Source organism: Bufo gargarizans, chromosome 8 (assembly GCF_014858855.1).
Source record: "Bufo gargarizans isolate SCDJY-AF-19 chromosome 8, ASM1485885v1, whole genome shotgun sequence".
Classification (NCBI taxonomy): Eukaryota; Metazoa; Chordata; class Amphibia; order Anura; family Bufonidae; genus Bufo; species Bufo gargarizans.
Window position 1 is genome coordinate 10,579,913 of NC_058087.1, and position 24,865 is coordinate 10,604,777.

At 43.4% G+C, this 24,865-nt stretch overlaps 1 protein-coding gene across 1 annotated transcript in view; it reads right to left on the minus strand.

Moving 5' to 3' along the window:
• COL28A1 (collagen type XXVIII alpha 1 chain) overlaps positions 1-24,296 on the minus strand; it is a 49,981-nt gene extending 25,685 nt beyond the window's left edge. Inside the window, exons 1-11 of the mRNA XM_044302534.1 lie at positions 24,146-24,296; positions 22,656-23,224; positions 11,766-11,786; positions 11,203-11,262; positions 10,321-10,374; positions 7,864-7,908; positions 4,352-4,378; positions 4,056-4,100; positions 3,540-3,584; positions 2,910-2,963; positions 28-96 (exon numbers count right to left, since the gene is read on the minus strand). Of these exons, the coding sequence (XP_044158469.1) occupies positions 28-96; positions 2,910-2,963; positions 3,540-3,584; positions 4,056-4,100; positions 4,352-4,378; positions 7,864-7,908; positions 10,321-10,374; positions 11,203-11,262; positions 11,766-11,786; positions 22,656-23,224; positions 24,146-24,296 (1,140 nt within the window). The remainder of the gene's footprint in view (positions 1-27; positions 97-2,909; positions 2,964-3,539; positions 3,585-4,055; positions 4,101-4,351; positions 4,379-7,863; positions 7,909-10,320; positions 10,375-11,202; positions 11,263-11,765; positions 11,787-22,655; positions 23,225-24,145) is intronic.
• Positions 24,297-24,865: the final 569 nt, after the last annotated feature.

Genomic DNA, 24,865 nt, shown 5'->3' on the forward strand with positions numbered 1-24,865 from the left:
GGCAGCACTACTTTTTATTTCTCTTACCTTCAGTCCTTGAAGTCCTATTCCTGTTTCTCCTTGTGCTCCTGGTGGTCCAGCAACACCTCTATCACCCTGTGTCAATCAATAAGATTGCATTAAGTTATTGATAAAAAAAAAAAGGTGCTAAACATTGCTGTATTTTATGAGTGATATTTCATAGATCAGGGAATTGCCTACTGACTACATGCTAGCCTCAGAAGCCTATGGAGATATAGCCAAGCAAGTCTCTACAAGTCTATGAGAGATTCTTCCTTGGGCTACTTTCACACTAGCGTTTAACTTTTCCGGTATTGAGATCCGTCATAGGGGCTCAATACCGGAAAAAAACGCTTCAGTTTTGTCCCTTTTCATTGTCAATAGGGACAAAACTGAACTGAACAGAATGGAGTGCACCAAAATGCATTCCGTTCTGTTTAGTTGCGTTCCCAGACCGGAGAGCAAACCGAACATGTAGTTTGCTTTCCGTCCTGGGATGTGGAGCAAGACGGATCCGTTTTCTCTGCCACAATATAAAACTGATCTGTCCTCCTTTAACTTTCAATGAAGTTCATGACGGATTCGTCTTGGGAATGTTAAAGATAATACAACCGGATCCGTTCATAACAGATGCAGATGGTTGTATTATCAGTAATGGAAGCGTTTTTGCTGAGCCCTGCCGGATCCAGTAAAAACGCTAGTGTGAAAGTAGCCTTAGTCAGCTGTTACAGAGCATCATGTCCTCTCACTGGTCTGCCTTCAGGGCAATCTTAAAGGGGGTGAACCATCTCTGACATTGTGGGCATATCACTAGGATATGCCCCCAATGTCTAATAGGTGCGGGTCTCACCTCACCACACCTATACTTAGAAATGAACCGGCAATGTCCCGTAGGGCGCACACGCGCATGCATGGCCGCCCTCCATTCATTCCTATAGGACTGCCAAAAATGTAATATTCGGAACTGCCATTGAAATTAATGGAAGGTGCACCGCGCAAGCGTAGCCACCACTCCGTTCACTTCTATGGGGATAATGGAAATAGCCGAGCCAGTGCTTGAATATTCTTGGTGCTCCCATAGAAATAAATGGAGGGTAGCTGCGCATGCGTTGTGTGCCCTCCAGGACTTTTTAGGCTCCGTTCTAAGTATAGGTGCGGGTACCAGAGGTAGGACCCACACCTACCAGACATTGGGGGCATATCCTAGTGATATGCCCCAATGTCTGAGATGGTACAACCCCTTTAACAGCTCCCAAACTATTGTCGAGTGGAGAAGAATAGAAGGCCAAAAATATTCTTAAAAATATTCTAATAAAGTGTTTAACTGGGAGCTTCATATTGATAGCCTATCCTCAGGATAGGTCATCAGTATCTAATTGGTGGGGGTTCAACTCCCGACACCCCTGCCGATCAGCTGTTTGATAAGGCTGCAGCACTCCAGTGAGCCCCACAGACTCCGCACAGCTAACCAAGCACAGCGCTGTACATTGTATAGTGGCTGTGCTTGGTATTGCAGCCCAGGCCCATTCACTTGATTGGCACTGAGCTGCAATTAGGCCATGTGACTGATGAACGCGACATCACCGGCCTAAGAGGAGGCCACAGCGCTCACTGAAGCCTACATGGCACAAGCTACACCAGAAATCTATGTCATTTCCTAACCAGGGTTGCCAACCAGAATTTTTCTTTTTACTGGACAGCTTATCCCAAAAAAACCTGGACAGCCAACATTTTTTACAGCCAAATTAGAAAACCACAATGAATGATAGACTATAAGTAATAAATCCTATACTCAAATACCACCAGCCTCAAAACAATCAAGGACACCTCTATTTCTTTTTTCACCGACACAGGAAAAAACATCTATTTTTACGGACTGTGCAGAAATTTCTGGACGGTTGGTAACCCTGATTTTAGATCATGGTGCACCAACCTGCAAGAGGTACTAATATTATTAAGTGTTGTGTGCCTCTTAATAAATTTGGTGCATCTCTCGGCGCCTTAGTCTAGATCAAGACTGGTGTTAAAAACGCGATTCCTGATAATTGTCCCCACAATTTATAAGTTTGGGGTATTTATAAGGAGAGCACTCGCTTAGCCTCCCCACCCCTCTCTGCAGTGATTGACAGGCTGCATTGTGTATAAGAGAGGCGAGGGGAACACTCTCCTTATAAATCCACCACACTCATAAATTAAGTGCATAGTGTATTCTTTCCATACTTCGGGTCGGAGTATAGATTTGTAGCTGTAATATCCTTACATAGGGCAGCGCATTAAATGGGTTGGCCTATCTCATACATTGGGAGCATATCGCATATTGGGTCCCACCTCTGCGACCCTCACCTATATCTTGAACGGAGCCCGCAAGGCGCTCAGCTATTTTCAGAAATCCCACAGAAATGAATGGGAAGCATACCACGCATGTGTGGCTGCCGCTCCATTCACTTCTGTGGGGCTGACGGAAATAGTCGAGGCAGTTCTATTTTCGTCAGTCCCATAGAAATAAATAAAACGTGGCTGTGCATGCGTGGTCCGGTCTCCTTCACTTTGCTGGCTCCGCCCTAGCAATATGCCCCCAATGTATGAGATGGGCCAACCCCTTTAAGCTGACAAAGCCGTTAAATGTCATGCAGATTTTTCACTTTTAAAATAAAAAAGTGGAAAGGACAAGGCAACCTATGAGGAGTGTAGCTATGTGGGGTACAGGGATAGCATTTCTACCTGGAGCCTGAACGGTCCTAACGGCCTTTTTGTCGCATAAGAAGGCACCGGTAATATAAATGGTATATTTTGCATTGGTGCAGATTAGTCCTGGAGTCATTTAGCTAATGAAAACATATTAGGAACCTGGAGAGAATGCAGTTCCCAAATACCCTGTTAAAGTATAGTAATATAGTTCTTTTTTTTACCTTTGCTCCTTGCGGTCCTTCTGGTCCCTGATCTCCTGGAGGTCCTTGGATACCCTATATAAAAATAGTAAAGCTTATTTGCCTTATATATTGCAAACCACCTCATGTGTCTATTGGACCTTTTACACGACCAATAACGAGCACCAGTCAACGATATTTAATTTGATTGCCGCTCGTTTGAAGGGCCTTGTTGATGCAAAATGAATGGGGCACGAACAACCATTACTACGATTGTTTGTTCTTCATTCACTTTGCATTTTGTCGGCAGCACGTCCTCGGTTTATCAAGGAGGTGCTGCCAAAAACGACTATTTTAGGTGCCGCAGCACCCTTACATGGGCAAAATAATCAGGAGTAAGTGTTCATACAACCATTCATTCCCCATCATTTTCCTGGTCCTTGGCCAGTGTAAAGGGCCCAATCTCTGGAAGTAGTTGGCCATGTGTAGTCCAATGAACCTCAAATGAAGGTTGTTCTTTGCATCAGGAAAAGTTATACGATTTTCCAATATATTTTCGTCTCTATCATTCCATAGCAACCTTCATTGTTTTACTCCTCTGGTCGTGTGGTTTCGTACATTGTTGCTTCAGAGGTACAGAATTTTGGTTCCAAGCTGTTGCCTTTTCCTTACCTGCACGCCCCTCAGACCTCTTGTTCCAGTAGGACCTTCAGGACCCTAAATGATCAAAATAAAAAGATTAGCATATAAACTTATTATCAACCACTATATGTATAGAGAAAAGGTTGCAAATAAAACACAATATTGCAGCATAATCTACATGTATTTCTACATTACTAGCTATATTTTGGTTCTGCTAGCCTGTAATGCATACGTTTTCCGTGTTAGGCCGCATACATGCAAGACAGCAAAAATCTGCAGTGAATCTGGAGCAAAAGCTGCACGTGTTACATTGCAAAGCGTGCAATCTCCTGCAAATCCTCAACATAGTAGACGTTCTGCAGATATGAAAATCCACAACATACTGTCAAATCTGCAATAATAAATCTGCTACGTGTGAATGGGTTTATGTCAAAGCCCTTTCACTAGCGTAATAGTTTTAAGTTTGCCATGGCCTTAAACAACATAAAATTATATGAGAAAATATTCCTATAGCTTAAAAATGTACAGTCTTGTTTTGCTACCTACCCGATCTCCCTTGACACCAGGAATACCACACTCTCCTCTCTCTCCCTAAAATAAAAAACACATAGATATTAGCCAATAATAATTGTGTCTGGTATTGCATTCAGGTCAACCGGTTAATGAAAAATAAAAAACACTGTAAATCATTGCAATCATTTTCTCATACAGTTTTTCTCAAGGCTATCAGTTATAGAAAATGGTGAAACAGAAGGGTCAATGCATAAAACAATATCTACTATACAGATGTAGAATAATAATAATAAAAGTAGAATTCATGGTTAAGAAACGAAATCCATTACCTGCTCTCCCTTATATCCGGGTTTTCCCTGTAAAAAAAAAGAACAACGATCAGTTGCAGACAATATGAATAATATCATAATGAGTACATTGAGGAGAACTGATTCCGTATGTTTTGGAAATTGATTCGTTTTCAACAAGTTTTAATTATAATTAAAGAAATTGCCAAAACGCTGTATTAAAATGTTCATTAGGGAGCCTATTTGACATTCTTATGAAGAGCCAAACATTTAAAGGGGCTTTCTGGGATTCTTATGGTTTTTAACAGATATGCTCATAGAGTTGCCTCCCTCATGTACATCTTCCCTATGTCTTCCCTATCTCCTGACCCGTTGTCTCCTTATAAACCAATCCCTCTGGTCTGTTTCCATTCTGCATGTACTTCCTGTTCCTGTATCCAACCAAACCAATGATGCACTTCTCCTTTCTCTACCATAGCTCTAGCTCCGCCCCTAACAACAGCCTGTTAGTTTATAGCTCCTCCAACCCAGCTATTTGCATAGACACTCCCCTATCACTGCCCCTGTTATTGCTTTGACACGCCAATGGACATACCATGAAATAAGAAAGAGCGGTAGGGGTGATGAAGGTAAAAGAAATACGTTAAGAAAATTACAGTTAACTTCATAAATGATTATTTTAAAGGATGTTATTGAAAACCGGAATACCCCTTTAAGCTCCACCCTGGATTGGACCAGAATGAAATAGAACCTCCTCTTTTATGTAAATTTAAAGAGAACCTGTCACCATGAAAATGCACTGTAATCTGCAGGCAGCAGGTTATAGAGCAGGAGGAGCTGAGCAGATTGATATATAGTTTTATGAGAAAAGATTCAATATAAATTGTAATTTATTTATTTAAATTTCTGCACATTTTGCTCTTTGAAGTAGGCGGTCCTATCAGTGATTGACAGCCTTCCCTCTATGACTGTGTACACAGAGATAGCTGTCAATCACTGATAGGACCGCCCCCTGGACTTCAAAGACCAGAATAAGCAGGAATTTAAATGTATAAAATACAAGTTTTACTCAGTCTTTTCCCATAAAACTATATATTAATCTGCTCAGCTCCTGCTCTATAACCTGCTGCCTGTAGCTCAGACACCATGTTTAAGGTTCCCTTTAAATAGGCTCCACCCTTTTGTGACCTGCCTGCGCAGGACAGTCTTGCGAGATGTCTTGAATTATTATGCATTTTTTCTCCGTTTTTTTTCTCCCTCTATGAAAAGCTTTAGTGCCTTGATGTCACGTGTAAGAGAGTAGTCAATAGATAGGTAGTCAGGCTATGTCTTGTGAATGTCCCAGAGGTATATGCAGGGGCGTAGCTATAGGGAGTGCAGAGGTAGCAGTCGCTACCGGGCCCAGGAGCCTGAGGGGCCCAAAGACCCTTGTGCCACATAAGACACTGGCATTATAGAAAGTGCATACTGGTCAATTTACACCTCTGGCTGGAGGGAAGGGGTTAGGTCAAGAATTTGGCATGAGGGGGTGCCCTTTCAATGTTTGCCTCAGGCAGCAGGAAGGATATGTGCTCCCCTGCCCCTTGCAAACAAGCACTGATGGACGGGGGCCCAAGCTGAACTCTTGCACTAGGGCCCATGAGCTTTTAGCTACGCCCCTGGGTGTATGATTTTTAATTACAGGGAGTGCAGAATTATTAGGCAAGTTGTATTTTTGAGGATTAATTTTATTATTGAACAACAACCATGTTCTCAATGAACCCAAAAAACTCATTAATATCAAAGCTGAATATTTTTGGAAGTAGTTTTTAGTTTGTTTTTAGTTTTAGCTATTTTAGGGGGATATCTGTGTGTGCAGGTGACTATTACTGTGCATAAGTATTAGGCAACTTAACAAAAAACAAATATATACCCATTTCAATTATTTATTTTTACCAGTGAAACCAATATAACATCTCAACATTCACAAATATACATTTCTGACATTCAAAAACAAAACAAATCAGTGAGCAATATAGCCACCTTTCTTTGCAAGGACACTCAAAAGCCTGCCATCCATGGATTCTGTCAGTGTTTTGATCTGTTCACCATCAACATTGCGTGCAGCAGCAACCACAGCCTCCCCGACACTGTTCAGAGAGGTGTACTGTTTTCCCTCCTTGTAAATCTCACATTTGATGATGAACCACAGGTTCTCAATGGGGTTCAGATCAGGTGAACAAGGAGGCCATGTCATTAGATTTTCTTCTTTTATACCCTTTCTTGCCAGCCACGCTGTGGAGTACTTGGACGCGTGTGATGGAGCATTGTCCTGCATGAAAATCATGTTTTTCTTGAAGGATGCAGACTTCTTCCTGTACCACTGCTTGAAGAAAGTGTCTTCCAGAAACTGGCAGTAGGACTGGGAGTTGAGCTTGACTCCATCCTCAACCCGAAAAGGCCCCACAAGCTCATCTTTGATGATACCAGCCCAAACCAGTACTCCACCTCCACCTTGCTGGCGTCTGAGTCGGACTGGAGCTCTCTGCCCTTTACCAATCCAGCCACGGGCCCATCCATCTGGCCCATCAAGACTCACTCTCATTTCATCAGTCCATAAAACCTTAGAAAAATCAGTCTTGAGATATTTCTTGGCCCAGTCTTGACGTTTCAGCTTGTGTGTCTTGTTCAGTGGTGGTCGTCTTTCAGCCTTTCTTACCTTGGCCATGTCTCTGAGTATTGCACACCTTGTGCTTTTGGGCACTCCAGTGATGTTGCAGCTCTGAAATATGGCCAAACTGGTGGCAAGTGGCATCTTGGCAGCTGCACGCTTGACTTTTCTCAGTTCATGGGCAGTTATTTTGCGCCAGTTATTTCCACACGCTTCTTGCGACCCTGTTGACTATTTTGAATGAAACGCTTGATTGTTCGATGATCACTTTGCAATTTTAAGAGTGCTGCATCCCTCTGCAAGATATCTCACTATTTTTGACTTTTCTGAGCCTGTCAAGTCCTTTATTTGACCCATTTTGCCAAAGGAAAGGAAGTTGCCTAATAATTATGCACACCTGATATAGGGTGTTGATGTCATTAGACCACACCCCTTCTCATTACAGAGATGCACATCACCTAATATGCTTAATTGGTAGTAGGCTTTCGAGCCTATACAGCTTGGAGTAAGACAACATGCATAAAGAGGATGATGTGGTCAAAATACTAATTTGCCTAATAATTCTGCACTCCCTGTATAACAAGCATTTTCACATCAGACATACTCCTTTGCTTGTCTGTGGAAAATAAGAGGAGGCACTAAATACCAAATTTGTTAGCCCCCTCCCCAACACATATTACCATTAATGCCAGTTGTTGTCTGTGTTGGTAAAGGGCATTGTCGTTGCAGCACATTTTCAGAAAATATTGTGGTGGTGAATGGCAGGATCACTGTGGCTTTGGTGAGAAGCACGTGCCAGGTTTATACCAGCTTACGTCATTCTGCCATTTTATACTGGCGTACCTGTAACGTGGAGTGCTACCCCTTCTACCCAATTCTCTTTCTGCATGATTTCACAATTTACCTCTAAACCGTCTCTGCCAGGAATACCATTCAGGCCGGATTCACCCTGCAAAGAACAGAAAGAAGGACACGCGCATCATTTACTTCTCATTACGAAATGTAATTTTGGATACAAGGACAAGTTACATCTTGTTCATAGGTAAGTGGTAATATTGTATAGTCTCATTTAGGCTACTTTCACATTTGCGTTTTCCTTTCCGGAATCTCAAAACCGAAGGAAAACGCTTCAGTTTTGTCCCCATTCATTGTAAATGTGGACAAGACTAAACAAACCGGAACCGAGTGCACCAGAATGTATTCCGTTCCGTTCGGTTGCGTTCCCATGCCGGACACAAAAACGGTGCAAGCAGCATTTTTGTGTGCATCATGGGATACTGATCGTGTTTTATGCCAGATCCGTTTTTCCGGACATGAACAATGGTTTTAGTGCCAGATCCGTCTTGCTCATTTTAGAAATAATACAAGCAGATCCATTCTGAATGGATGCAGGCGGTTGTATTATTTACTGGATGCGTTTTTGCTGATCCCCTGCCGGATACAGCAAAAACGCACTTGTGAAAGTAGCTTTAGCTCCGTAGGTGCACCTTCACATTATAGACTTTTATAAGGAATATACATTCATTGTAAATGAACAGAGGACATACATCACTTTACGTTTGTAATAGGCTGTGTGTTGCAATGCTATTCCCGACAAGAGATCATTACATAGTTACATCGTCCATCATGTCCAACCTATAATTGCATAGTGTTGATCCAGAGGAAGGAAAAACCTTCAATGAGGTAGGTGCAAATTGCCCCAAAATACGCTCTTTCCGTAGCTCACTGCTATAGGAGTTATGGAAACAGCGGAGAGCCAGATGCTTGGCCATTTCTGTAACTCCACCGCCCTTGGCCAGCGCTTGCTGTGGTTCTTCCCATCTCGGCCATGAAAGGCTGAGATGGGACAACCCCTTTAAGGGAGAAAAATTCCTTCCCGACTTCAAATTTGGCAATCAGAATAAATTCCTGGATCAACGCCTGACCTCCAGGAATCTCGTACCTACTGCATTACTTGCCGGGGTGAGATACCCATCACCTGCATCCCTGCAGTGTGTATCCCAAAAATCTTCCTTTTGGGGGCTGCGTTTGAAAGGCACAGTGATTATTTTTACTGTAAAGCATTAGAACTATTGGTATAGTCCCTATATTTGCTTGTGGGTTGTATTTACTGTTTTACAGCCCATTTGTAGAGTTGTGCACATTAGATGGTGAGAGTAGACCTAGCAAACATATATGAAAGGTAGAGGCGAGATCTTGATAGAGGAGTGTCCTCTAATTCATTGCATACAACGCAGCAATGCAAACAATCATGGCTGGCAGCTTCTACAGTAGAATTTACTTTATTCCCGTGTTTTTATACAATGTTGTATAAGGGAGCATTTCTACATTGTTATATTATCTAAATAGGTTTAAAATCGTGCATTGATCAGCTTCCTAACCCCTTTGTGCACCTTGACATACATCTACATCAGATGTTGTTTGTTAAATATGGCACATCTTTCAAGAGGTTTTCTATTTTCAGGGGCCTGTCGGGCAGACCCTCTTCCAAGTAGCTGGACCTGCAGAGGGAAGCACACTTACCTGCTCCCCGCTGCTCCTTCATTCACCCACCGCTGCTACAGTGCTCCGGTCCCCGTGTGTCAACATCTGGTTTAGTGGCTGCAGTGGTGACACGTGCCCCTTGCATCATGTGAACCATTAACGTGATGCAAGGGGATGGCATCACCACTGCACACACTGATTGGCTGCAGCGAGGAAGCCAGAACCCAGCAGCAGGGAGCAGGTAAGTATACTTTCCTCCACAGGTTCAGTCACATGGGGGTAAGGGTCTGCCCAAGAGGCCTCTGAACATGGAAAAACCCCTTTAATATTTAAAACATAACACTTTTGACTACAAATGCTACTCCAGTTTTTTACACCCCCCCCCCCTACTGGAATGAATTGGTGACTTCTATTGGGAACTTTTATTACCAGAAATCTGGGGTGCAGGGCTTGATGAATTCCTCCTTAAATCTTGGACAGGATTAGTAAATCTGCCACTTTGTGTTTCTAGGTTATGCTAAACCTCTCTATAAATTGTAAAGATATTCTCTGGAAATTAATTAAAGAAGCTGCTAGCAACCTGCCCTAGAATGGGTATAGGATAAGATGTGTCCTGCTACTGAGCTGCATAGAGGGGGGCCTGACCCCACTTCTTTACACTGCACTCCAATGCCTGCAATACAGTAATGAGTGTTACTGTCAGGCTGCTCAGCCATGATGGCATATCACACACTGGATTTCTTCCTTACTGGAACCCTGCTTTATAATAGACAGTAATTATGTGATCCTGTGTACCATATGCCATCATGGCAGCCTGCAATCTGCTTCCCATTCCTGTCGGACTGTTTAGCCATGACGGCATATTGTGGATAAGTACCTTACTGCCTTTCTGTCCAGGGATACCATCATCACCAGGCCGACCTTTCTTACCCTATGAAATAGAAAAAACAGCATTATGGTACAATAATAAGGAGTGTTACAATTGTTATGGGAGTGATCAGAAAAGTTTAATTAAAAGATAAATGTGGCTTCACTAAAGTTTCCCAGTGACGTACTTACCATGGAGGCCCGTTATGAGGGGGATGGGGCTTGGAGCTGTACTCCTTCTGCTTCCCGAAATAAAACGATTGCATTTTCCTGCAGCTGCCACTAGGGGGGCTCAGTACAAAGAGCTTTTACCATTTCAATTGAGTTCAGGTGTAACTGTATGCATTTCTATGCTCTGAGCTCCCCCTAGTGGTGTCTGCAGGCGGTTAGTTTTATCATGTACTATATGAAGGGAAGCAGAGGATTTAGAGCTGAATGGGGAAATTTATGAATGTATGTATGTATGCCAGTTGTCCCTCATTGAGAAATGTGGTGTTCAGAATGAACATCTATGCCAAATAGAAGTTGAATAAACTGGGTGAAAACATAAATTCCTTCAGAATGCATTAGGACAAAACTGATGTTTTTTTTTCGGGTATTGAGACCCTTTACCGGATTTCAATACTGGAAAAGAATGACGCTAGTGTGAAAGTACCTTTACAGTCATACCCGCACCTTGGCGCCTAAATAAGCACACCGGCGATTCTACAACATTCTACAAGGAGACACCATTTTTAAACATGGCACATGCTAGTTGAGGAGTCGTGTAGCAGGTTTGTCACTCTGCAAGGAGACGTAACAAACCTACAAGTCTTGGCACCATGACACATAGCGACTGTCATATTTCCCATATCATTGGTGACGGCCAGTATCAATGTTCTGCTGTACTTACAGGAGATCCAGAAAGACCCTTTTCACCTTTTTCACAGGTACAAATGGGCGATTGCCGACACTGTAGAGAAAGAGTATTCAGAGAGAAATGTTACTTAGTAGGTACTTACACACCAGGGCAGAGTTATCAATGTACTTGCATAATATACTGCAGTACATGTAGTGCTACAAGGATTTCACATATAAACTGATGAACAATGCACTGGTAACCTGCATAGTAAATCCACTCCTTGTATTTAGAGCTTATACCTAGATATAAAGCTATCTATCTATCTATCTATCTATCTATCTATCTATCTATCTCTATCTATCATCTATCTATCTATCTATCTATCTATCATCTATCTATCTATCTATCTATCTATCTATCTATCTATCTATCTATCTATCTATCTATCTATCTATCTAATCTATCTCTATCTATCATCTATCTAACCTATACTAATGTTCATACTCTTTTTACCATATGGTTAGTAGTTCTTACACTGGACGACAATCTTAACATTTTGTGTCTTCAATATTTCATTAAAAAAAGTTATTAAGGAGGCAGACATAACACCTTACCCCTTCTTCTGCCAGTTCTTTCTGCAAAAGGAAAAAAAAGGTATAAGTAGAATGTACGTGTGAATGAAGCTTTCGACAGGGTACATACCATTTTCCACACATGCATTTTTTTATATTTATTTTATTGAATGTATAGAACATTAAGACAAGATACACACATTTATGATTATTATTATATTGTAGGGTCTGAGCCCATATGAATTTGACCCTATTGTGCGTTGTGTGGTCGAGCTTGTAAATACAGTCACTGACTTCCCACGGAGTTGTCCCAGCTTCACAACTGTCCCTGCGCTTTGAGTCCATGTGAGAAAAGTTTATTACAAATGTTTGCCATAAATGTAGACTACTGCACTGTGTCACATCACATAGTTATAAAAGTGACCACTAGGGGGAGCTCACTGCATACAGATACATGCAGATCCCACAGTAGTAGCACTACTTAGTGGTGGTTGCAGTCAGTCAGTATTTTATTATGTAATTCTATGACTTGTTAAAAAAATAAAGCTCTGACCCCGAGGGCTCGCAGCTGTCGCAATTGCAGGGCTGCAATTGCCAGTGGTGCATCACCAATTGCTGTATTTTTCCCTTTATAAGACGCCTTTCCCCCCCCCCAGAAGTGGGAGGAAAATGTCAGTGTGTCTTATAAAGCAAATACTAGTGAGCACTTCCATAATGGAACAAGAATGCAAGGAGGCGCGGGGAGCAGTGTATGAAGCACTGTACTCACTACTCCCTGGTCTTCTCCTGGCCTGTGCTTCAGTGTCCTGACTGCACGCAGTTGTACCCAGTCAGGTTACAGTGCAGCGCGGATCCGGAGTAGACCTGCAGAGTAGCCACGGGGTTATTAAAGGGGTTGTCCAAGTTTTTTTTTCTTTGTATGTTTCTAACTAAGAAAATTTAAGGACTTTTCAATTCACTTCCTTCATCTACAGTGGCCGTATTATCCTAGTTAGCTGAGCGTCACATGACCTGTGATGTCAGCTTCTTTCCTTGCTCTGATGACGTGGGAGCTGGTCTGTCTCTGTGCACGGAACGTCACTGTGAAGGCTGTGCTGGTTGGAGCAACAAGCCATGCCCCCCCTGCACTGCTGATCTGCTGTCATTTAACCCCTTCTACCATCAGCAGCACAAACTCAGGGTTGGAGGCTCTGCCGCAGGCACTGAGCAGGGTTTCCTTTTCTTCAGGCACTGAAGAGTTAAATGCTGTGCAGAGGATCTTCCCCCAGAGGATCTTCGGGTAACTCCTTTGATTTATTTATTTTGGGTCTGATCTGATGTCTGATGGGGGTATGACATGGAGGTCTAAAGAGAGTATAATATGGAAAGTCTAACAGGGAGGTCTGATGGGGGTCTTATCTGAGGTTTGATATCAAGGTCTGATCTGAGGTGTGATATGGGGGTATGATTTGAAGATCTGATATGAGAGTCTAATTTGAGGATCTGATATGGAGGTCTGATTTGAGGATCTGATATGGAGGTCTGATTTGAGGATCTGATATGGAGGTCTGATTTGAGGATCTGATATGGGGGTCGGATCTGAGGTCTAATTTGAGGTCTGATATGGTGGCCTGATTTAAGGTCTAATATGGGCTGTGATTTGAGGTCTGATATCTGGGTCGGATCTGAGGTGTGACATGGGGGGCTGATCTGAAAATCTGATACGGGGGTCTGATTTGAGGTCTGATATGGGGGTCTGATTTGAGGTGTAATATGGGGGTCTGATCTCAAGTGTGACATGGGAGTCTGATCTGAGGATCTGATATGGGGGTCTGATCTGAAAGGTAAGAGGGTATGTAAGTTTTTTTTGTACTGGCATACATTATAATGGGGTATTTTTTGTATTGACACAAATTTTTTGGGGGTATTTTAGTACTGGTACACATTAGGCTACTTTCACACCTGCGTTTAGGTGCACAGACGGATCCGCACCTATAATGCAAATGCTGGTATCCGTTCAGAACGGATCCGTCTGCATAAGGCCTCATGCACACGACAGTATTTTTTCACTGTCCGCAAAACGGGGTTCCGTTGGTCCGTGATCCGTGACCGTTTTTTCGTCCGTGGGTCTTCCTTGTTTTTTGGAGGATCCACGGACATGAAAAATGAAAAAAAAAATCTAAGTCAAGTTTGCCATTGAAATGATAGGAAAAAACGGACACGGATCACGGACACGGATCACGGACACGGATGACAATCTTGTGTGCATCCGTGATTTTCACGGACCCATTGACTTGAATGGGTCCGTGAACCGTTGGCCGTGAAAAAAATAGGACAGGTCATATTTTTTTCACGGCCAGGAAAAACGGATCACGGATGCGGCTGCCAAACGGTGCAGTTTCCGATTTTTCCACGGACCCATTGAAAGTCAATGGGTCCGCAAAAAAAAACGGAAAACGGCACAACGGCCACGGATGCACACAACGGTCGTGTGCATGAGGCCTAACTCTGTAAAAAAAATCTAAGTCTAAGTGCAAGTCAAACGGATCCGTCCTGACTTACATTGAAAGTCAATGGGGGACGGATACGTTTACAATTGCACCATATTGTGTCAGTGAAAATGAATCCGTCCCCATTGACTTATATTGTAAGTCAGGACGGATCCGTTTGGCTCCGCATCGCCAGGCGGACACCAAAACGCTGCAAGCAGCGTTTTGGTGTCCGCCTCCAGAGCGGAATGGAGGGGGAACGGAGCCAAACTGATGCATTCTAAATGGATCCTTATCGATTCAGAATGCATTGGGGCTAAACTGATCCGTTTTGGGCAGCTTGTGAGAGCCTTGAAACGGATCTCACAGGCGGACCCAGAAACGGCAGTGTGAAAGTAGCCTTATAAGAGGGTCTGTTTGTACTGGCACACATTAAGGGGCATTTTTCTACACGCACACATTATAAGGAGAATTGTTACTACTGGGGGACTATGGCGAACATGATTACTAATATGGGCACAATGGGGGCATTATTACTTTTGGGGGACACTGTTAACACTATGTCCTCTGGCATATAATTATTTCTATTGGTGGGACTTTGGGAAGCACTATTACTGTGGGGGGCAACTTGGCACAGTATCAACTTAGCACAGATATTTTTTGGGAAAATTTAGTTTTTAGGGTCACAATTTGCTGGGCGCAGTAATTTTTTAGGGCACTGTGTGGCAATAATTATTGAAGGGGGCACTTTCTGTGTGGTACTAGTATTTTCAGGGGGACTGTTTCTGCAGTATAGTACCGGGGAGCACAGCAGGCACAGTATTGGGGGTTTCAAGATGCAGTGTTGAGGTGGGAGGATGATGGAAAAGTAGGAAACTAAAATGTCTGTTTGTCAAACTCTGTAGAGACAAGAGATGGCTGAAAGAAATCATCATGGCGGTCTGGTCTGAATGGAGAAGATGAGGAAAGAGAACATCTACATCAGAGGAGACGTCACTGGATGTAAGAGGTATGTGGGGCTGTATTACCCTGTATGTTTTGTAGCTCTGTATGTAATGTTTTCCAAGTATGTATTTAACAGTTGGGCTGGAGGGAGGGGGTTAGGTTAAGAATTTGCCTCCCCCACCAGAAAGGCTATGTAGACCCCTGCCCTTTGCCATAAAGCACTGAGGGAAGGGGGGCCCAAGCTGAACTCTAGCTACGCCCTTGTCTGACCCTGTAAATATATAATATATAAAGCTGTGTGTATGAATGTATGTATGTATGTCCGCTAAATGGATCTGCACCATTGCATTTACGATCACAAAATTTTGCACAACCGCCTCCTGTGACTCGAGGAATGTCATAGACTATGTTTTGAGTGGAAATTCCCCCCCCCCCCTTTCCAATTATTTGCCAAAAAATACGCTTAGTAACCTAACCGCCAAACTCCAGGAGCCATTGTCTGTTGTGACAGTTAGCCTGGATATAGCAACCAATCACAGCTCAGCTTCTATTTTGCTACAGGTCATTAATATGAGCTCTGATTGGTTGCCATAGGCAACGAAGGACATTCTTAGTATAAGACAGCTTATTTGTGAGTTAATATGATTTCGATTGCGACGCTTAGCCAATGTTGTTGTAGAGGCTGATGTAACTCACATGACCTTAAGTGTATACTAATTCTGTGGAGTTTTATATACTGTCAATTAAAGACAATAATGCCCCGCTGTGGAGGTCTTTGTTAGTGGGTCGGGTTGGGTGTTTTGGAGGTCACTGTTAAAGGAGCGGGCTGCTGTGAAGGTCAAAGTTAAGGGGTAGGCTGCCGTGGAGGTCACATTTTAAGGAGGCGGGACACTGTGGGGGGTCAGTGTTAAGGGGTGGGGGGCTGTGGAGTTCACTGTTAAGGGGGCGAGGTGCTGTAGAGGTCATGTTACGGGGGATACTGTCGATATCTTTTAACGACATAAACAAACTTTAAATGAAATAGATAAAATATACCCGTGCGAAGCCGGGTCCTTCTGCTAGTATATTATAAAATTGTGGTGAACATAAGAATTTCTTGTGGATTGCAGCTCTGCAGCCTGGAAAATCTTGAATGTGACTGTCAGGGCTGAGGATGGGGGAAATCCTCAGCCGTGCGCTGTCGGAAGATGTCCAGTCGCTACTCGCCAGGAGCACAGAATTAGGGAGCAGGTCACCTCCTGTTGCATCCCTAACGCTGACCCTGTCTCCTACCTGCATGGGCCGACCTTGATGGTAGGAGGACCCATGCGCAGGAACCTCGGAGCCCTGACTTACCCTCCGTCCGGTCCCTGGGCTAAGGAGCAGGGTAAGACAACCCACTCCTCCTAGGAACGGAGGAGCAGGAGTCTCACTGGCCAAGCAGCATGAAGATGGGGGTACATAAACAGGACTACGGATAAGACAGGTGAACCCTAACAGTTCCACACATACCTGTCTCAGCCTAGCTGACTGGAACCCGTGCAAACGCTGTCCACACAAACAAAGGTAAACAGCACACACATGAAGACACACAGGGACCAGGACATCCATAGCTGCACAAAAAGCAAAGACACAGGACATCAACAACAAATCACGCAATAATAACATATGACCGGAAGGGTGGCCCTTACAAGGAGATAGAAATCACAGGAGGCTGCTACAGCAAAGCATGACTGAAGCAACCTCCTGAGCCATGCCAAAGACAGAAGCTATATACGCCTAAGTGGCCACACCCACCGGTCAGACACACCCAGTGACATCACACACACTGGGAAGAGAGTTAACCCTTCCAGCACCACAGGAAAGGAAAAACACCAACTTAAAGGAACCGTGTCCAAACACAACAAACACACTGTGGTTGTTACCGCTGGCAACGACATGGGTGGCAACCGTGTCCTGGGAGTCAGCCCAAAGGCCGGGACACTGCCACCACATGTACACATCACCAAACGTTGCCACGGGCAACCACAGTGCAGGAAAGGTGTCAGTGCACACCACACAATACACAGAGTGCACACTGACAAACAACGGTGCATACATACACGCACACAGACTCCAAAGGGACCGCACACACCTGTTGTCCACGGCAACCGCACCTGAGACAAGTAACATCATGCCTCAAGCTGCGGTTGAAACAACAACCCAAACCGCGGGCAACAGTATGCGGCTCCCAAGGAGTCACGGCCAAAACCGTGGCTGTGACAGTGACTTTGGACAAATTCTGACCTACATCAGATATGTGCTTCACTTATGGTATAAGGGCTCATTCACACGGCCGTATGAACAGATTCGCTCCTGTTCCGCAATTTTGTGGAAGGTCTGCGGATCCATTCATTTCTATGGGCCCTCAAAAGATGCGCTATCCGCAACTGTTATTCTGTACCGCTGCTCCGCAGAAAAGATAGAGCATGTTCTATTCTTGTCTGCAATCACGGACAAGAATACGTATTTTCTATTATGGTTGCGGCCATGTGCGGTCCACAAATTGGGGAACGCACATTGCCGGTATCTATGTTTTGCGGATCCGCAAAGCACTATGGCCGTCTGAATGGGCCCTAAAAAGCAAGATTCTTTTATTAAATAGTCACTATTATTTCTGCAAACTTTGCATAAATCAATAGCACAGGTGAATATAAGAAAATGCCTCTTTCTCTACTTATCAGACTCCTTCCTAAACGGTTCACTCAGAATTCACAGCTATTTCCATCTTGGGAGGCAAGATGGATTTTACGCTCACTGAGAGATTAGGTTACATGCTACCCATAGAAGTCTATAGAGAGGGGAGGGGGTACCAAATGAGAGCGAAGCTGAGACACAAACAGACATGCTAGTGCAGCTACATGTTTTGCAGTCTCAGAGCTTCTGGATTCACATTTACTCTGTTTAGTATTTGTCTAGGATATCTTCCATGGTGCTGCTGCTTCTTTGTATGAGAGATAATAATAAGGGAGCAGAATCTCCTTTAACATCAGAGCAGCTAGTCTTCACCTAATAGTTTAGGGAAAAACTGGTGAAAATGCCATATACAAGCCATATAATGACCAGACATATCGCTTAAGCTGCAGTCACTTGGCTTAAGCAGAGAGAAGGCCGCAGCACTACTGTGAGTGCCGCTGCCTTCTCAAACAGCTTATTGTCAGGGGTCCCAGGTGTCGGACCCCTATCGATTAGATACTGAGGACCTATTCATTGAATAGGTCATCAGTAAAAAAAAAAATCTAAGAAAACCTCTGTAATCCTGTCCAAGGTGGACTCCACAGGACGATCATATTTCACATATCAATGCAAGTCTATGGAGAGGGGAGGGGGAGGAGTGAGCAGGAACTAAATGAGACACACACAGATAAGCAGACTCCTGAGCTACATGGGCTGAAATATAAGGTCAGTTTTCTGGTTTAGTAGACCCATTTTTAGATATGCAATTTGAAAATCTTATTACTAGATATATAGTAACTAGATGGGGAAAGTCTCCTGTAGGTTTTTTGTGTCATGATTTTTTTTCTGCTGTCCTTTAAAGCCTATGTACACCTTTGGGGGCAATTTTTCTTTATTATTGCATTGTACTCATTTTGAGCTAAAAATATTTTTGAAATTGGTCTTTATTAAAAGTATGAAATCCTTTTCTGTCATCTGGGGAGCAGAGGGACTCCTTATCTCTGCTCTCTGACCTTGTAAACACTCAGTATAGCTCCGTTCTTATCTTACTGATAAGAATGTGACTTAAATAAGTGTTTAAGACCTCTCAGTATATTAGAGATAAGGTTCATTAGATGACCAGCACAAAGTGAAAGTACCAGTCACACAGCTAGAAAAACTGTTAACCCTTTGTGACAGAACGGCTCAATATTTTTAATAAAGGTCAATTGAAAAAAAGATTTTCAGCCAAAAATGAGTAACACGCAATCATAAAAAAATATTGCCTCCGAAGGTGTACATGGCCTTTAAGTCCTTTAGAGAAAACGCCATAAAAATGCCAATCGCCAAATCTTTGAAAAAATAACACAAACACCAGAAACAAAAATACTATGTATGTAGAATGGGGATCAGCAACCTTCGGCACGCCAGCTGCTGTGAAACTACAACTCCCAGTGTGCACACTTACTCGGCTGTTCTTGTAACTCCCATAGAAGTGAAAGGAAGATTCTGGGAGTTGTATTTTCAGGACAGCTGGAGTGCCGGAGGTTGCTGATCCCCAATCTAGAATTTTAAGTAATTTGCTAGTTTTTAATCTAGCATCTGGCTGCAGCTTCTTTGACCTACAAAAAACTTTAAAAACCGCCAAAGAATACGCAGCAAAAAGTGGAAAAGTGCTGTGTGTGTGTGTGAATACAGCCTCAATTCTCAGTCATTTTTTTACATTTAATAAATCCATGTAAGAAGATTCTATTAATGCTAAATGCAACCTTGTAAGCAGCCTGCCACTTATTTAAAGAGGTGCTGTTACCTCTCCTGACATGTCTGTTTTAGCAACTACTTTCATTCCTCTTGTAATAATTCTGGAGCATCTATTCTTCTGAATCTGTGATGTGCCATTTCTTTATTATTTCTGACGGAAGGTATGAATTAATTGCTAGCAGTTTTCAATGAAGGTCTAGCTGTGTGTTACCAGTTTGGGGTGTGTCCCTGCACAGTCTGATACTGGCAGCACTGATTGGATAGTATCAGACCTCAGAAACACCCCCCAACTGGTAACACCTATCTGGTTCCTTCATTGCAGACTGCTAGTAATTAATTTATAACGTCTAGCAGGAATAATAAAGGACAGACTCAACATAGAGTCAAAAGAATAGACGCTTCAGAATTGTTATTACATGAGGAATGCAAATAGTTACTAAAACAGACAAGTCAGGAGGGGTTATAGGTCCTCTTTGAAGGGACCTTTCCTTAGAATAGAACTTTGCAGCAATGAAGCAATTTTATTCTGGTCGTGATTTAGAGATCAGTGATGTCACCCATGTGATCTATCCACCTGTATCAATGACATATTGGGCGTCATGTATCACTGTAAATATGCCAGTTATTATATAGTGAGGGCTATATTCCTCAAAATGTGTACATTTCTTACCAAATTTAAATCCTGCTCAACTTGAACATCTATCGTTATATCCCACCCTTAGGCCTCATGCACACGACAGTATTTTTTTACGGTCCGCAAAAACGGGGTCCGTAGGTCCGTGATCCGTGACCGTTTTTACGTCCGTGGGTCTTCCTTGATTTTTGGAGGATCCACGGACATGAAAAAAAAGTCGTTTTGGTGTCCGCCTGGCCGTGCGGAGGCAAACGGATCCGTCCTGAATTACAATGCAAGTCAATGGGGACGGATCCGTTTGACGTTGACACAATATGGTGCCATTTCAAACGGATCCGTCCCCATTGACTTTCAATGTAAAGTCTGGAGTTCTTTTATACCATCGGATTGGAGTTTTCTCCAATCCGATGGTATATTTTAACTTGAAGCGTCCCCATCACCATGGGAACGCCTCTATGTTAGAATATTGTCACTACCAGAGCTTTGAGACGTTCTCACAGCTCTGTGTCTCCACCCCTGTGATGATGTCACTTAGAGTTTGGAGGTGTTCTCACTGTTCTGTTTCTCTGCCCCTGTGATGAGGTCTTTACTCCCAGCTGTCTCTCCTGCGTTTGATCTCCCTGCCTTTAAATCACCCCTCCTCCTATTGCAGGGCGTGGATTATATTTCTCTTTTCAGTTGTAGCTCTGCCTTGAGTATCTTCACTTCTTAAGCTACTAGTTCTCTGGACCTGTGTTCTGCTGCTGCAAGCACTCCGGATATTGCCAGCGGCCCTTGGATCCGTCTTCTCTGCGGCTGCAGCTCCATCAGCTAAGTGTGCAAACTTTGTTGTGTACCTGGTGATTTCCTGACTGGATCTGAGGTGGCCACGGTTCCCTCCATATTCTGAGCAGGGCATCGGTGGCCGTGCCCCTTCCACTATTGTAGGGGTTACAGGGCTCATCAGTCTAAGGTACGCGGGCATGCCTCGTCCCACCATTTGGATCCGGGCATGTGCTTTAGCAGCATAGGGAGAGTGTTGAGGGTCTGACAGGGGTCACCCTTTCTCTTCCCTAGTTTGGGTCCGGTCAGTAGCTCTTCTTACTGTGTATGCTCTGGTTACCCTTAAACAGCCGTGACAAATATACTGTCGGATATGAGCTACATCGTGAAACTCAGATCCGACAGTATATTCTAACACAGAGGCGTTCCCATGGTGATGGGGACGCTTCAGGTTAGAATATACAAAAAAACTGTGTACATGACTGCCCCCTGCTGCCTGGCAGGTGCTGCCAGGCAGCAGGGGGCAGACCCCCCCCCCCCCGTTTTTAACTCATTGGTGGCCAGTGGGCCCCCCCTCCCCTGTAGTTAACTCGTTGGTGGCCAGTGTGCGCCCCCCCTCCCTCCCTCTATTGTAATAGCATTGGTGGCAGTGTGCGCCCCTGCCCCCCCCCTCCCTCCCTCTATTGTAATAGCATTGGTGGCAGTGTGCGCCCCCGCTTCCCCCCCCCCTCCCTCCCTCTATTGTAATAGCATTGGTGGCAGTGTGCGCCCCCGTGTTCTTTCACGGACCCATTGACTTGAATGGGTCCGTGAACCGTTGTCCATCAAAAAAATAGGACAGGTCATATTTTTTGGACGGACAGGTTACACGGATCACGGTCTCGGCTGCAAAACGGTGCATTTTCCGATTTTTCCACGGACCCATTGAAAGTCAATGGGTCCGCGAAAAAAAATGGAAAACGGCACAACGGCCACGGATGCACACAACGGTCGTGTGCATGAGGCCTTAGTTAGTGTATTTTCTCTGTTTTCATATATAAAGTATTTTCTCCATTATAGATACAAATACAGGCAACATATGGACATAGGCAGTCATTTATTAAGACTGGCGTTTTAAACACCGGTTTTAATACTGCTTTAGCTGGTGGTGGACGTGCCAAATTTATGTAGAGGTGCTAACTTCGGCGTATCCACTGCCTGTCTAAATCGACGCCAGATCTAAATATGGTTGTGTGAATAGCTCCATAGACTAACATTGGCTCTGGTGGAATGAATCCAGATCCAGATGTGAATGAGGGCTCATAGGATTTCTCGTGGATTGCAGCTCTGGAACTTGCAAACTTTGAATGTGGCTTTGGAAAAATTCTGACCTACATCCAATATGTGCTTCACGTACAGTATAAAAAGCAAAATTATTTTTTAAACACTCACTATTATGTCAAACTTTGCCTAAATCAATAGTACAGATGAATATAAGAAACTTTGTAATATTGTATATCTTAGCAGAGAAAAATGCCTCTTTTCCACTTATCAGACTCCTTCCTAAACTGGGCACCATAGACAAGTAACCATTTTGTGGTATGGGGCAATGGAGTATACTAACACAGTCCAACCACCAGATACACATTGGAATAGCATTTATTGCATAGTTTTGCACATTTTTTCTATGATGGCCACGTGGTTACTTACCACTTCCTTGATGATTTTATCCACCATATCAGCTTCCTGCAAATGGAAGACAAATCTGGTAGCAGGCACGCTGGCCAGGAGACGCAGTTTTGCAGCATTGGTGGCCTCCTTGGCTACGGAAGTCATTCCAACAATGAAGAGCTTGATATCGTGGTTTTTGGCATTAGTAGTAGCGGCAAATATATCAGGGTTTCTGGGATGGTCCACCCCATCAGTTAGGAGTACGGCCACTTTCAAGCTTTTATGTGTGCCTTCATTCATGTAGAGCTGAGTTAAGTTTGTGATGGCATAGGAGGTGAATGTACCATGGCCAATATATACAATGGGGGAAATGTGAGCCTTAAAGTTGTCAGGTCCTTTCCAGTCTCTGAAGGTTTGCTCTATCAGTACTGTGCTGCTGTACTGGATTAAGCCCATCCTCCAGCTGAAAGGCCTCATGGAGTCCAGTTGAACGCCCTTTAGTTTGTCCACCATTTGCAAAACAAATCTTTTCTCCTGATTGTGATTATATTCCTTAGCACTTTCTGAGCTGTCCAAGAGGAAGGCCATTTCCAGAAGGCAGTCTTCATCTGGAATGAGATCACAGGACACCTACTGAGGTCCTCATGACGTACTTACTTTCTGATGATAATCACATTTCATTTATACATAACAGTTTTTTGATTAATATTTTTGAACCATTCTGTTCTACAGATCGTCTACAGACCTATGTGTCTCTAGGTTGACGTTGTGTAGGAAGTAGGATCAGTCAACACCCAGGGTTTGTCAACCCCTGGGTCTCGACTGATCCTACTCCCTTCACACTCCCATTAGTCTCCTACTTCTGGCTAACCTATATCCATTATCTAAGACAGGGATGCTTAACCTGCGGCCCTGCAGCTGTTGTAAAACTACAACTCCCACCATGCCCTTCTGTAGGCTGATAGCTGTAGGCTGTCTGGGAATGATGAGAGTTGTAGTTTTTCAATGGCTGGAGGGCCGCAGGTTGAGCATGCCTGATCTAAGACATAGGCGTCAAATGGAAGAGAGTAACACATGATTGCAGGATCAGACTACAAATAGTTTGTTTGTAGTCTGTAACCATAGCAACACATAAGGCTGTAGAGGAGCTGTGGATGCAAAATTAAATTTTAATTCATATTTTTTAATAAACATTTAAAAAAAACATTGGTTGTGAAAGTGGATATAGACATAGCCTTTAAATGGTCTTCCCCACTAACAATACCTATCCCCTACCCATAGAACAGGGGATAAGTATCTAAATTACTGGGGGTCCAACCACTGAGAGAATTGAGGTCCAGAAGCGCTCAATGAGAATGGAGTGGTGATGTACTTGCATGACAACCGCTCCATTCATTTCTGTGGCACTGCCATGTACATTGCTCATGCAGCATTTATGCTTTTCACTATCCATCTCAGACCCCCATCTACTGGATATTGAGGACCTATCGTGAGGATAGTTTATCAATATTAGGAGCCCCTTGATTTACCTTGTTCACTGAGGCTGGGAATCTTCTCCACTGGGCTGGATACTAATGCTTTGGGCCTATTTCTTACAGATCTCCTCTCTTCAAAATAATTCTGGGCCACAGAAATCTGGACATGTAATAAGAACAAGAACCACCAAACCTGAGGGATCATGATTGATCTGCAAAGGAAAATGATCTATTCATTATTTCAAGAACACTCCATAAAGCTATTATTTAAGTCAGTCACGTTTTTAAAAAAGATCACTGCCCCCGAATAAAAAAAAAAAAACACTTTAGTTTCTAAAAAATAATTTCTTACAACCCTAAATGATTATTAGCGAAATGAAACATTTTGATTGGTTATGTATCCGTCAGTAAAAAATTTGATTCTTCTGGAAATACGTAACATCTGCATGAGTATCTTGCTGTATGGACCGAGGTCATAGATGAGGGCGAATACCTTTTGATCATTCAAAGTGTAATTGACATGACATAGCTAAGAGCAAAGAGCAAACATTCTGATCATTGCAGACACTAGGGGGCGCTGGTGCGCACAGAAGGTTTCCTTAGGGTGACCAACATGTAACTCTTGGGCGCTTCAATGTGAGGGAGGGTCCTGAATGGAGGGGATCCTCTTTATGACATTCACATGACCTTATGCTGTATGGATGAGTAGACACACACACACACACACACACACACATACCCATACAGCTTACACTGATTGCTTTGGAACATAAT